The 15663-nt window shown below is 39.3% G+C and overlaps 1 protein-coding gene across 3 annotated transcripts in view; it reads right to left on the reverse strand.

Moving 5' to 3' along the window:
* unc13bb (unc-13 homolog Bb (C. elegans)) overlaps positions 1-15663 on the reverse strand; it is a 78380-nt gene that overhangs the window by 59524 nt on the left and 3193 nt on the right. For all 3 annotated transcript variants that reach the window (XM_079656719.1, XM_079656718.1, XM_079656717.1), the window contains exon 2: positions 6871-6900. In XM_079656719.1, the coding sequence (XP_079512845.1) occupies positions 6871-6900 (30 nt within the window). The remainder of the gene's footprint in view (positions 1-6870; positions 6901-15663) is intronic.

The raw sequence follows: 15663 nt of genomic DNA on the forward strand, positions 1-15663 counted from the left end.
GAAGACTATTCTCAAATGCCAGGGCACCATCTACTCGTAGGCAGTACGGAAACAGGTGGAAACTGTTTGTTTGTTTTTTTGACTGGTGCCAAGGGCGAAATGAGGACCCAGTATATTGCTCGGTGCCGACGAGCCTTGAGTTCCTGCAGTCCCTCCTGGACGACGGCCGGTGTCCCGCTACCGTCAGGGTGTATGTGGCTGCTATATCAGCTCAACACGCAAGGGCTGACAACAGCACAGTGGCCATAGGTTGGTATCCCTCCTTTTAAGGGGGAGCTCTGAGGCTTCGCCCCCCGAATATCCCAAGGGCCCCTACATGGGACCTGCCCTTGGTGCTGGATGCCCTATGCTCGCCTCCTGTTGAACCTTTGTTACAGGCAGAACCGGAGTGGCTCTCAGCCAGGACTGCTTTCCTTCTTGCCATCACCTCAGCAAAGCGTGTAAGCGAGCTTCAGGCCTTGTCCGTGAACAGCTTGTGTCTGAGGTGGAACTCAGATGGCTCAGGTGTCACCTTATGGCCGAACACAGCGTTCCTCCCTAAGGTGCAAGGACATACAGTATGTGCAGAGCACATTCGCCAGATACTACAGGGTGAATGTTGCCGCCCCTCACCCGCTGGGTGTGGTCCTCCTGCAGAGTCAGCCTAGGCCATCCTTATAGGGGGAGTATTCAGACTTCCTTGTGACTCTGTTGGTATAGGTCATCCAGTGCTAAAGCACCGCCTCTGGCGGTCAGTAAGGATGAAATAGAAAGATAGTTACGTATGTAACTACGGTTCTATGAATACTGGATGACCGCCAGAGTTTCTTGGTCACTCGGAATCTCGTGTTTCCGCGAGAAGATTCCATAGGACTGAACTCGTTGACAACGCCGGAACTTAAGCCTTCCGGGGTCATACGAGGTCACACGTGACTTTGTTGATATAAATATTCGACCTACGCATGCGCGAGACGGAAGATATCCAGTGCTAAAGCACCGCCTCTGGCGGTCATCCAGTATTCATAGAACCGTAGTTACATACGTAACTATCGATTTATTTAAGTGTATCTTCCTTCTTTTTTTGTACTACCTACAGCTGCAATACTTAGTTTCACATATTGAGACGGACAAGTCAAACAAATTGGTCTCAAACAAAGTTTATTTTCTCCTGATTTGTACTTCTCACAAATGGCATTTTGGAGTCAGATTCTTTGCAAGAAATGTAGCCAATGTGAATGTAGCCTTTTTGAACCGTCTCTGGTAAAGCCGTGCCCATTCTGGATGTGTTGTAAACCAATATGAACTTCTTCTTGCTTTCAAATATACCTTTTATTTAGAGTTCTAAAAAATGATTTTTTTAAAATAGTTGATTAATCATTTAAAGTAACTTTTCATGCGACAGAAATAGCAGAAAATGCTGTTTTACGGAAATGTAGTTATGGAGATGTCCTGCCTTTCTCAGATGTATATTATATTGAAGTAAATATTGGATTTTTGGACGAACAAAGGAGTAATCTACTGATTCAGAAAGACATCCGGTAGAGCCCTAATATTGTCCATACCAGTTCGCTGACCAGGATCCACCACACAAACACCAACAGACAAAGGAATGAATCATGCCTAACCCAACATGAGGTTAAACGTTGGCATGGTCCTTCCTCATTGAGTAGAGATCTCATTCTGACATGTCAAAATGCATGACAGCACACACACGGTGTTTGCACACACTCATTCTCTCATACTGTGCAAACACACACATCTGAGTGTGTTGTACAGAAGTGACGATGCAGGCTTTCTGTCCTGTCCCTGTTTTGAGACAGTCCTCTCTCTCCCTGTGCAGCGGGACCCCGAGCCCTCAGTCAAGCGTCTTCATCCATTATTGATTGATGAGGAGTTTTCCCAATAAATTAGTCAAGGAAACGCAGGCAGTTGGAAGGCTGACATTTCAAATTCATACCTCTCATCAATATTGCATGTAATAGAAGATTTATTTCAGGACTATTCTACTATTGTTGCGACCGCCTGATGAGAAGTTTCTCTGCCTTCAGTTCATAAAGTTATGGACTAAGCAAACAGTGAAAGATGAATGTTAACTAGGGACGGTTCAAGTTTGGGGAATATGTGGTTTTAGGCATCTTATGGCAACAATAACCTTTAACATATTGGAATTCAAGGAGCATAAACTATTATTAGAGAGAACTATACAAAAGGTGATGAGAAAATATTGCGAATTGTCTACATCAGGGCAATGCTTCGCTAGAATGGTCCGACATTTTGATAAGTTCATCTTCCTCTTTCAGGTTGCTTTACCGAGTCAGCATGTTGTTGATTACGCTGGTAATAGCAACTTTTCTTGCAGTATATTCCTCCATAGTATCAGGTTTTGACAGAGGGCCTTGCACGTGCATCTGCTTTTGAAAAACAGCCAATAGGAACTCTCTCCTTTTCTCTGAAATGGCCTGTGATTGGCCAGAGTCTCCCGTTACGATGTAGACTTTCTAAAGTCTGAAACCAGAGCTAACTGTAGATGCAGAAGTCTAGTGTTCACTCAGACCCCTTGTATAACTTTATGCCGAGAGGTTGTTATGACATTGTTGCCCATCAATGCCTAGAATTAGTCGCTTAACCCAGCTTTAAACTTCTTTTATTTTGGTAATTAAATTGAAACGAGTAACAGACAACAAGTCCAGAAACAACTTGTTTTTAAAGGGTGCCAAAGAAAAAGCTTAAAATCAGTCTATCGGAAGGTGTGGCGAAGCACAAACACACTTCCAGACCAGCCTTATGTAAACTTTAAGAGCTCTTCCAATACATCACACGTCTCCCAATGCAAAACAAGTTACGGTTATCAGAAGCAGAAAGGGATAATAAATAACCATATCATGTTAAGTCATTCATTCCTTGAGCCTGAGTAAACAGAGAAAGGCCATTACCTGACTGAGGCTAGATTAGGTGCAGATCTACGCAGTGGGATATATATGCAACTTATATATAGATATAATCAATTGTATTGCAGTTTAAGCAGATAAGTGTAATCTAAATGGAAAATGTGCCAAAAAAGTAGCACAATATCATAATGTCTTCATGATATCATATGCAAGTTAATATAGCTGCAACAGTTAGAAGATTTATCAATAAGTTGGTAACATAATTACGGCCTATTTTGATAATGGATAGACGATTAAAGTAATTTAAAAATAGAGAATATGTTTTCAGCCTCTCAAATATTACATTTTTCTGCTTTTCTCCGTTTTAGTTCATACGAAACTGAATGTTTTTGAACTGACAAAACAAAACTTTAAAAAATATGTTTTGCTACTAATTGACAATGTAAAGACAATAAAATAATCAGTTAAATCATAACATAATCTGCAGATTAGTGGAAGATAAGGGGAAAATAAGTAACGCAGCGTCCACACGGCGGCGTGCGTTGAAGCTTGCCGGTGAGCTTGTCTGAAACTCGACCAACAACCAATCACATGAATCTCCCGCCTCGGACACACAAGCACGCAAATTGATTGGCTGACACTTCCGTCGAAGCTTCAAAAGTTGAACATTGCTCAACCTTTGAAGCGAGCAAAGCAAAGCAACGCTCCCACAATGCAGTTCGGCAACGCGTGACGTCACTCCATTCAAAGTGAATGGGCAGAAGCGTTGAAGCTTCAACGCACGCCGCCGTGTGGACGGGCCGTAAGTTATATGTTATTGTTCGCTGCAGCCCTAGTCCATTCATCATGATGTGAAATGTTTGCATATACAAATATAAGCTACATTCTGCAATACAGACGACACATTCACAACCCCAAGTATTTGAATATCCAAATTTGATTGCTATTTCTGCTGTGGAACAACAACCATAGGCTAATAAAACGTGTAAATAGAAATGTAAGCATGCTGGTCATTTATTTTTTCCAAAAAATTGCCTCTAATTTATACTACGCACTGCAAAAAGGCACAAACCATACAGTATTTAATTGTAAATGCTGTGTTATCCTATTCCATCTCACATAATTGTACTTCCTTATTTCTTTGTTGCCTTATGTATAATGTATTGTTGGGTTTCATTGCCTACATGTTGTTGCTATTGTTCATTTGACGATAAATCCGCAGACTGGCTTCTCAATGCATATTTCTCTCTACTGTAGCATGTAGACAACAAATAAACAGTCTCACTCATTTACAGCGTGAACATAGCCTTGTTTTTCTAAATCTAATACTGGACTGTACTCAACTTCATGGCCCTGTAGCAAAGAAGAACACAACAACTGATGTCTACATTTCGCCTTACGGAGACTGCAAGCTTAACTGATTTCCCTGATGTTTGCTCTGGGACAGGTGTCACATGAGGAGGGAGGGGACAGAAAGAGAAGGCTGACAATCTAAAACCAATAACTCACTAAACTAATAAACTGTGCTGCCTCTGACATAATGTAGACACCTCTGACTCATTTTTTTGTATTATTTAGAAAGGGACACAGCGAACAAACGAAGAGGCCTGCTGTGTAATTAACTTTAACAAGTATCCTCAGCAAACACAGGGTCAGACGGGGACCTAGAATGAGAGTGACTATCTAGCCAGAAACGTCATACGGCTTAGAAGAAGGTGTTATGTTAAACACACCACGGATTTGCTTAGGTGGAGAGCGTGGGGATTTGGATTTAGCCACCAACAATCTAAGCTCACCTGTGCACGGTTATGACATAGAAGGACACCGGAGAACATAATGCAAAGTCAACCCGGGCCTCGCTAGAACTTGACTGATTGACCTACATACGAAAATGGTTGCAAGTGGCATGCTTCGAAAAACAACAACGCTAATTATCATTAAGTTAGGTGAGCCATGTAGGCGTCTGGCTTTATACAGTGCAAACAGCTGCATTAGTTAGGGTTGGCTGTGTACATTTCCCAACAGCTCAACACTGGGTCAGGGAGTTGGAGGTCTTTAAGATACGCCTTTATGTTTTAGATTCCCCTGGTGTCTCTATGTCTCCATTTCAATCACTGGGTTAGGTAGTCAGAGTTTGGAGGATCCATTGTTCAGTATTGATTCAATGATCTATGATCGAAATGTATTGATTTAAAGGGAAACACATCGATACATGTTATCTTTACGATGTGTGCCTTTATTTTGAAATGTCCATGGCACACCTGTGTCACTAGTTGGAGATTATAGGATCCATTGTCTGTATTGATTCAATAATATACAATCTAAATCATTGATTCAAAGTAAAAGTCATCCATACATATCATCCTTAAAATATGCTTTTATTTTTTTAATTCCCTTGGCACGTCTGTGTCAGCGTTTCCATCTAAGTGCAACTAAAAGACATTTGCACTTAAATTATAAGAATTAAGGCACTTTATACTTAACAGGAGGCCTATTTTTATACGTTCATTTTAAGTAATATCTTGTTTTTCATTTAAATGTCTGGAAGAAAGCCCAGCTATAAAAATATCGAACCAAATGTTAGTTGTTCTCTTTCACAAATGGGCATAAAAAAACAAATCGTATCGTGGTATACTTTGTAATGTCAGCAAATATCTATATTTGTCCAGATTAATTATAATATTGTGATGAAACTTGGATAAACACCCTTGGTAGACAATGTCATTGAACATATGTCTCAAAGCAACACTAACAATCCTGTAGTTAGCCACAGAATATGCTCTGGTCTCCCGAAAAATGAGAAAATGATTTGCACATAAAAAAGCTTCCTTTCTCCAAAATCAACAGTGTTCATGTAAAACATTTGAAACATTTAGATCAGGGGTAGGGCTGAACGATTAATCGATTTTAAATCGAAATCGCGATTTGAAATGATGCGATTATCAAATCGCAAAGCCTGCAATTTCTTTTACTTTTTTTTTTTTTCTTCTTGTGTGTCAGTCATCCACACCAATTAGAAGTGCTGTGCTACACATGTACCAGCCATTGTTAACCAATCAGAAGTGGCCCATGATTGAAGGTGATAAGACAGATTGATCCAAGTATTTTTGAAAGTGCCTGCCCTTTCCAAATGCCTTCCAATGGAGCTTTCCTAGATGGTTTGGTGAATCAAACCATCGGAGTCAGGTTAGTCATGCTCCATCACATGTTTTACAGATATTACAGGGTGAATCTTAAACTGAAGCTTGACTTTAAAGCAACCCAACGAAAGTTGCATGTAAGTTTAGTTATTTCACTCGTAGCTCGGGCTGCGGGGGTGCTAGAGACGGGAGCATGTTGTTGCGACCTTCCTAGCCGGAGATATGGCCGCATTTTACAATAAACTTCTGTTGGCTCGCTTAAAAACAAATATCGCAAATCGAATCGCAATATTTGTCAGAAAAATCGCAATTTGATTTTTTCCCAAAATCGTGCAGCCCTAATCAGGGTTGTCCAAACTACGGCCCGGGGGCCAAATGAGGCCCATTTTGAATCGGCCCTCAGCAAATTCAAAAAGTATAATGTAATATGGCTTACAAATGAAATTTGTGCTTATCTTATATTGTATTTACACAGTAGTATTTATGTGTTAATAAGCCCACTTTTAAAATACATTCAGTCAGCTAAAGTTGGAAACATTTTCTAACATATGTTAGTTGATATGTAAATAAGTCATTGGGCTTTTTTCTTAACAAGCTTGAAATACACCCTTCATATTTCTCCTTATTATAATCAATCTGAGGCTTCTGTTTTAAGGGATGAGCTGCCAACACTCACAAGCATCATTGACCTACATTTGATTGGTTTTGCTAACTTAAAACTGAACTTATAAAGGCAATATAGTGAGTGGCCCAGCCCTTCGTATATTTTTCTGTATGTGGCCCTCGGTGAAAAAAGTTTGGACACCCCTGATCTTTAAGACAAATACAGTCCTGGAAAGTAGAAGAAGTTCCGATGTACTCACCTGGAGGTCCTTGGAGCTTGGCTTTTTTCACTGTAACACAAAACAAAGACAATGTTTAGGCTCTTTGGAAAACAGATTTCAACCATTTTGAATGTTTTTAGTAGAACTTTAAGAGTTCAAGAACACTAGGACGCTGGGTATAATGTTAAACGTGGATTAAATAACAAGCTGGTAATGTATACATACTGTATATGGGGATGAGTAGTGTACAGTATCTCCTGTTGTTGAAGCGTGACACATTCATTTATATGCAGAGAAACCGTGAGTCACAAAAACATCGAAGGCGATGTTGATGTCCACAAAATGAGGAACACGTAACCTGCAGCTTGATCAAAAATGGATGAGCCATTTGTTTTGGTGGGAAAGCGTTACGTCAAAATGTAATTAAAAAACAAAAACATGAGATTTGTTGAATTTATACACACCATGCCTTTATGATATTATGATGTTATCATTTAACTTGCCTTACTTCCCTTTCCCCATGACAATATTCTTCAATAATAACTCATATTCATTAAAGAACAAATCTTAGTTATTTTCCCTGATATATTTGTAGATAAATATCCAATCTTTGTTCATGCATAAATGTCAAGTTTCTTCATGCGCCATGCCCAAAATAGGTTTGAGAAAAAAAAAATCTTAAAAAAGGACGCCTGATGCTTAGTTTAAGTAAAATATTTTAAATTATAAAAAACAATTTGATAGTCACATTTTATTGGAATTATTAAATAGGGCTGTACGATTTGGAAAAAACAACTTGCAATTGCGATGAGATTCACCATATTGGATTGTTTGATCATTTTCTTAAATCAAAATTCTTCTAGAAATGATTATAGTGTGATTAATTAAGAGGATCTTTGACAAACACATTTTTTTTAAATTGCGCAATACAATGGGATGGAAATATCAGCAGCTCCAAATAACTTAATTGGTATATAGCACATATTTAGCTCTTAAGATAAAATGGTGTTTCCTTTGATTTAAATATTGCACTTGTCCATATTGCGATTTTAAATACAATTGATATTTACTGTAAAAATACATTTTATTTGACCCTAACATACCAACTTTATAGGTCCCATGTCATACTTTTCCGTTTGCTAAAAAACGCCATTGTAAAACATAATCACTGATGTTCCGCTGTAACGGTGGTGGACTCATCAGAACAGAGTGGGCGAGCTGACCAATCAGAGCACATTGGGCTCACAGGGAGGGGGAGCAGGAGCTCCAACAAGCCGTTTAGGACAGAGAGTACACATACTATTCAGAGATGCTGTATGAGAAACCAATGTGATTTTGGAACATTGCACAATATAAATCTATTCTAGTAGACCTCAACAATGGAATTATGATCAGTACAAATGGCCATGACATGGGATCTTTAATATAATCAAGGAGCTTAAGCCCAGACAGCTGTATCATAAAACACAACAGCTGGTAAACAAAAACAGAACAAAAACAGTGGCAAAAGAGCGCAAGGGCATTAAACATTACGGGTATTTAAAATAACAATACACATGAAGTATTGGTTGAAAGCAGCCTTTTCCGAATAACCTCAAAAAGTTATTAAAGGGAATTATGTGGTTTATTTTTATCCGATCTTTAACCCCCTGATGTATGTATACAATAACGTTTATGGGATTGTGGAGCGATTTGGAGGGGATTAATCGTGATTGCTGTGGCAGAGAGATGTGTTCAGGCACATAAAGCTTTGCAGGCGGAGATGGCAGATGGACAGGGCGGGATGATGGGGGCACAAATGAGGCTTTCATATTTCCATGTAACATCGCCTGTATTCCCCGAATTACTTATTAAAACAACTACGCAGGAGAGACATATTTGTTTGTTTTACTTTCTGTCCAAAACATCACTCCTACAAAAATACACAATAACGTTAAAAATGAAATACATTTCTGGGTGGAGTACTTGTTCAGAGGTCTGTAGTGTAGTCAAGCTTTGACATTAACAACTGCAGACTTCAGCACTTTTTAAACGGTGGGAAAAGGGAACTTTGTAATCTCAACGAAGGAAAGAAACTAAATCTGAAGCGCTTCCTGTCTTGTGCATACCTCACTGTGAAGCGGAAAGGGAGCAGTGGAAATGTTCAGAGAGCTGTGTTTTTTTTTTCTTTCTGGATTTCCACTAACTCTTTGTCACCGGGGAAAGTGAGCTGGCTCAGTGGCCTTTTGCTCCTCATTTGCATGATGTTATTTAGGGCTGTGTTAAAGGGCAATACACCAGATGACCATTATGGTGGAAACTGATGCTTATCATTTCCTGTCCTGGACACTGCATGGCTTTCTTTTTCCAGTACGCTGACTTTCTACTCAACATGCCTTAAACTTAATTCAAATATATTTAATAAGGCTAATGTTTCGGTCAGCATTTTTGTTCTGAGAAGATTTCATTGTCTTTGAAACAATGTAATTCCGGTCACATATGATTTATTATTCGGTTTAAAAACCATTGATACAAAGGCTATAAAGAATGACTTAATCACTGCATGTAGATTTAAGTCCCGTTATAAATTCGTCCATACAAACATATACATTTTAGGATCCCAAAATCTTAATACAAGTAATTTCCCTCAGCTTTTTGGCTGATATAAAATAAAATATAATTTCTAAACAAACCAACATAGATGTAAGCCTGGCTCAAACCATTTTATGCCGACTTAAAACACATTTAAATATTCTGTTGTGCAGAGAAAATTAGGTATAAGTCAATGTAAACAAACAGTGTAACACATAAAAATACTCTGTAGATAAATATTATGATATGGTATTTTTTTTTAACTACAGATTAACATACATGATCCTCAAGTGTATCAATACATTTTCACATACCTAATGTCAGATTAGGACGTATAGGGGAGGTTAGAAGTGTCAAAATGTCCGCGACTGAAATGGTGGTTCATCTACTGTGAGTCACATCAACACCAAAAGGACCAGTCTTTTTTTTTTTACTATTACTATTCCGCTGTTATTTTTCTTATTATTACTAATTAATCACCTTGCCCTTTGCACTTTATTTGTTAACAACTTTACTAATAACTATTAGCGTATACATTTTTATGTCGTATTTGTCTGTGTTCATATACCTTTTGTAATTTTACTATATTTTGATGCTATGCAGTTTTGATTTCCTTCCGGGTATGAATAAAGTTAACTATCTGTCTATATAATATAATAAAAATGTATACCACTAACCTAAAAAGGTCTACTTTAATTGGTTGAATTGAAAGCTGACAGCGCAAAAACTCAACACAGCAACACCTTTTTTACTCTAATTACTTGAAATAAAATAACTTTTCGTCTACTTAAACAATCCAAAATGTGCAATAAAAGGTTAATTCAACCAAATCTCTATATGTATTTGATTAGATTTTTATCAAGACATCATCTTAAGGGAAAGCCATATAGACATTGGGAGGACATAGCAGGACATAGCAGGACATTGGTTGATCCCTGTGTCACTTCCTGCTCCTACTGTACAGGCAGTGGTTTACTTCCTCTTTGTGTTGGCTGTGATCAGGTGGGGCGAGAGAGGGAGAGAGAGGGAGGGAGGGAGCAACAGATGGCCATGGGATTACCCACAATCCCTAAGCGCTCTCTGCCTCTTTCTCTCATAATTCCACTACTCTGCTGCATACATCCACTCTGCAGTCCTAGTCCTGCAAAGCATCCAGTCCTCATCCTTTAATACATTATTTTCTTGTGATAACTCCTCACCTACTCAGCCAGCGGCAGAGCCAAAGTCATATAAGCAGAATCAAAGCAAACAATGTTGACGCAGTTGTGATGATAGTATGTTCCGTATAGAGCCGGGCAGCAGTCATGACGTATTTCTGTATTCTAATCAATAGGATTTTTCCACTGGATTTGGGAATTAAGATCTGTGGCAAACAAACGTTCATGATACTTTGGTTTAGCAGGATAAACTCCACATATATTATAATAATTGATGCGTAAATGCCGTAAATCGCCAGATGAAAGTAGCTAATGTAATGCTATAAACAAACCAGCCACTTTTTAGCAATCGTCTTTTTTAAGACACGCAAAAGCTTCAGATGTTTAAGAGGTATACTGACGTATTTTATGTCCCAGAATAAACTTTTATTTCAGGCATCAAACAAAAAAACAGATTAAAAAAAAAGTTTAATTTGTGCTAAAAAGACAACTCCTTTCCGGGTTTTGTACTACACAGCCTTATGATCCATGACTTGAACTCTTTAATTACTTTAGAGTGTGTGCCAGAACACACAACTGCTACATCACTGTTTTCAACGGATGAGCAAATCTAATTTCACTGTATGTCAACAGAAGAATCACCTGCATACAAAAAGTGTAATGATGCACGAAACAAGCACCACATCCTGTTCAGCCGGCAGTAAAACCGCAGGACGATGTACAGTAGGAAGCATGAAGCCAGTTTAGCAGCACCAAACAAGACTTGGCAAATATTGATGTAACCCAGATTGACCTGCCATTTAGAAAATATAATTGCTTAATTGACCCACATCCTCCACCGTAGTTTGGTCAAGTGCCACAATAGGGATTTTATCACAATTGCAATATGGACTAGTGCAATATCCAAATTGCATGTGGAACCATATGCCATCAAAGGCAAAGCATGGGTCGTTCTGGGTTAGGTATTGTGTTGTTGCAAAGATGACCTTGCCTAGAAATCATATCCAACAGGCTTGAAGAGAAGATTTTGGTTCGATACCATTAATGCAGAAATTATCAATACCTTGGGTTAACGTTAAAATAAGGTGTTTTTTTCTCCAAATTACTCAACCCCACAGCTCTTCCAATGCCAATAATCACCTCCAGGATGTTTATTAAGGCGCTACATGAAATACTGGGTGATGGTCAACTTGAAATCAACACAGTCCTCTACGACTTCTCTTAAAGACTTTAGACCAACAGTTGCCGTAAGCTGCCATTCAATACGGTGTAAGAGTTTAGCCTTTTGTGAGGAAGGGTGGGGTCCGTAAGCCTTTTTCGAAATGTAACTGGAAACTACATTTACTCCACAGTATTTAAATACAAAAAATGTCAGTACATTTTTACTTTTCTTCTACAGTTGTGTTTTTATGTCTGCCCAAACATAGGATTGTTGGGACCGTATGGTTTGTACCTTGTTACAAAGCAACAGATTGCATCCAAACAAAACAAAGTCTTCTCCTAATTGAATTAGACCCACTCTGAAATCACTGAGTTGATGTTTATTCTAGTCAGTCTAAGGCTTTCTGCCAATTTTCATATCGATGTTATTTTGGTAGTACAAATGAATAACATTCAAGCCCTTTTTAGTACCTCGGAAAAGGAACAATTAACAGTATCACTGCAGGTCTGCGCCATAAAAAGCATCCAAACACTACAGTTGAACTCATATTGAGCCCTATTGAATGACCTAAATATTCAGTGTATAATTGCTAACATTATTAATGTCTCCTTAAACGCACTGTGACTGCACTTGTAAAGGTCTTCAATGAAATCCACTTAAACACAGACAGTGGCAGAACTTCAGTGTTAGTATTATTAGATCTCAGTGCTGCGTTTGACACTGTTGACCACAACATATTACTCGACCGACTAGAAAACTTGGTTGGACTTTCGGAAACAGTTCTAAATTGGTTTGAATCCTACTTAAAGGAATAAAAAAAACGTTGTTTCTATAGGTAAATACACATCTGAGTTGACAAATATGACATGTGGGGTACCTCAAGGCTCCATATTGGGGCCTCTTCTCTTTAACATATACATGTTACCACTGGCTCAGATAATGAAAAACAACAAAATAAGTTACCATAGCTATGTAGAGACACACACATTTACGTAACAATTTCACCAGGAGACTATGCTCCAATTCAAACACTGAGTAAGTGCATTGAACAAATCAATGACTGGATGTGTCAGAACTTTCTCCAATTAAATAAAGATAAAACTGAGGTAACGGTTTTTGGAGCCAAGGCAGAACGTATAAAAGTTAGCGCTGAGCTTCAGCCTGCAATGTTCAAAACAACAGATAAAGCCAGAAATCTAGGTGTAGTCATGGACTCTGACCTGAGTTTCAACAGTCACATTAAAACAGTTACTAAATCAGCCTACTTTCACCTAAAGAATATATCTAGGATTAAAAGACTAATGTCACAGCAGGATCTGGAAAAACTTGTCCATGCTTTTATCTTCAGTAGACTGGACTACTGTAATGGTGTCTTCACAGGTCTCACTAAAACATCTATTAGAAAGCTGCAGCTAATTCAGAACGCTGCTGCTCGAATCCTCACTAACACTAAGAAAGTGGATCACATCACTCCTGTTCTGAAGTCTTTACACTGGTTTCCTGTGTGTCAAAGAATATATTTCAAAGTACTGCTGCTGGTTTATAAAGCTTTGAATGGTTTAGGCCCAAAATACATTTCTGACCTCCTGCTAAATTATGAACCATCCAGCACTCTCAGGTCTTCTGGGACTGGTCAACTTTCTGTCCCCAGGGTCAGAACAAAACATGGTAAAGCAGCGTTCAGTTATTATGCTCCAAATATCTGGAACAAACTCCCAGAAACCTGCAGGTCTGCTGCAACTCTTACTACTTTTAAATCCAGACTAAAGACTTTTCTTTTTGCCACTGCTTTTAATTGAACTATTCACATGTTAAACTGCACTGTAACTTTTATCCATGTATTTTTTCTTTTAATGTTAAAGTAAACAACCAAAAAAGATCTGCCCCTTCCTTCAGACTTCCTTACAGAGCCCCTCCTCCAACACACACGAACGTGCACATGACCAATGAGGGCACGAGATAAGTTTATGCACGAGATGGAAGGCTGACAGGCAGGTAGGCCATCCAGTTATCTGCCGCGGGTCGATGCAGATAATTGGACTTGCTTTTTACAGCGCCACGGTTTCCACAGATTAAATATTTGTATATATTTATTGTCAAAGCATTTTATTTATCCATTGCTAACTGGATGTTAAGGGCATTCCATGGAATATAACAAAAGTGTTTCTGAAGTGAAATACCTACCCTACCTTTAACAATTATAACAATGTATGGTGATAGATCTAACAATAGCCCCCTGCATTTACCATCAAATAAACGTTGAAACAATTCGGGGGTGAAAAAGTTACTCTGGGATTCTTTTTCAAATATCATCTGTAACATGTGGATTTACAGTCGATTGGAGCGTGTTGCGTAACGGCCCCTACACACGGCAGCGTGCGTTGTCACTTGGCGGCGGGGGGGGCTGAAACTCGACCAACAACCAAATCACATGAATCTCCCGCCCCACACACAAGCACACGGTTTGATTGGCTAGAGCTTGTACTGGCATATGATTCGATTGGCTGACGCCTCCATCGAGGCGGCAAAAGTAGAACATTGCTCTACTTTTGCAGCAAGCACCGCTCCCACAATGCAGTTCGGCGAATCGTGACGTCACCCCATTCAAAGTGAATGGGCAGAAGCGTTAAAGCGGCAACGCACGCCGCCGTGTGTAGGGGCCGTAATGGGAACACTCGCTGCAGATTTGAATTAATCTCACTGCTACTAAAGTAATGTAAAGGGAACATCCAATCAGAGCATTTCAACTACATAAGTACTATAGATCAGGGGTTCCCAAACCTTTCAGCCCGCGACCCCCAAAATAACAGTGCCAGAGACTGGCGACCCCTGTCATCGAGGGGGGGGGGGGGGGGGGGGGGGGTGCTACGTGCTAGTGATTTGTCAACGGGGTTCACTTTGGGAACCCCTGTGTCTACCCTCCTCCAATTCCAGACTTTCTAATGAGATTTTGAGACCCTTAATTTAAAAAAAAGATCCGTTATTCATTTCGCAATTTTTTGAAAACATTATACTGTTTTTTTTTTAAGAATTGTAATTGTGGAAATAAAATTCTAAAATCTCGACTGCATTTTTTTCTTTCTTGATTTTATCAACCACGACCACATTTCTAGTGTCTAAACAAAAAGTCATTAAAAAATAAGTTGATTTACGGACGAGGGAAGCCCTAAAATGCAGATTTATTTAAGACTGCACCACTCAGGTATTCTTACAATAAACCTAATGACGTGTGTGAGTGTGTAGATCTCAGATACTGTAGCATCATGGGAGCCATGCGCCCAGTCAGCCCTGCCCTAATACGCAGCCGGAGAGCCCCCCCACACACATGTCCACTTGTAAGGGCAACCACTTATCTGTTGTGTAAAGACATCGCCATGGAGACGAAGCATCTCGACTCCCAATAAATAAACAACATTGTCAAGCTGTGCTGTCGGGGGATGAGTCACAACGTCAGCTAATCACACAGCCCCCTGCCCCAAGACCCTTTCCTCTGTTATCTATGGGCTGCATGAACTCCAAACAGCTTACCATAACAGTAATCGATAAATGGACGGTGGGCCCATTTGGTACGATAACTCTTCATTGGTGGAGCCATGGGGCTGAACTTTCTGTGCACATACAAAGATGCCTTGCCTCTTTTTGACCTTTTCTCTGTGAGTAACATTCCTCTTTGCCAGCTTGGTGTATCGATGTCCAAATTCAAGCTGAGGCTCATTGTTTCCAGGTTTTATATTTAAAAAAGGGACTTCCAACCGCAAAACCTGGCAGGTAAAAGACTATTTTGTCTTTTTTACATTTGCTCCTCCTACATCTATTATTCATATTTTTTTCTTTCTTGTTTTAATATCAGCTTTGAAAATGGAACATCAGGTCAGGCCACGCTTGAAGAGGGCTGATGTGAGTTCGATCTTGGTAGAATTTAAAATAAGTTCATATAAATAT

The sequence above is a fragment of the Notothenia rossii genome, assembly GCF_949606895.1.
Source record: "Notothenia rossii genome assembly, chromosome: 11".
Lineage (NCBI taxonomy): Eukaryota > Metazoa > Chordata > Actinopteri > Perciformes > Nototheniidae > Notothenia > Notothenia rossii.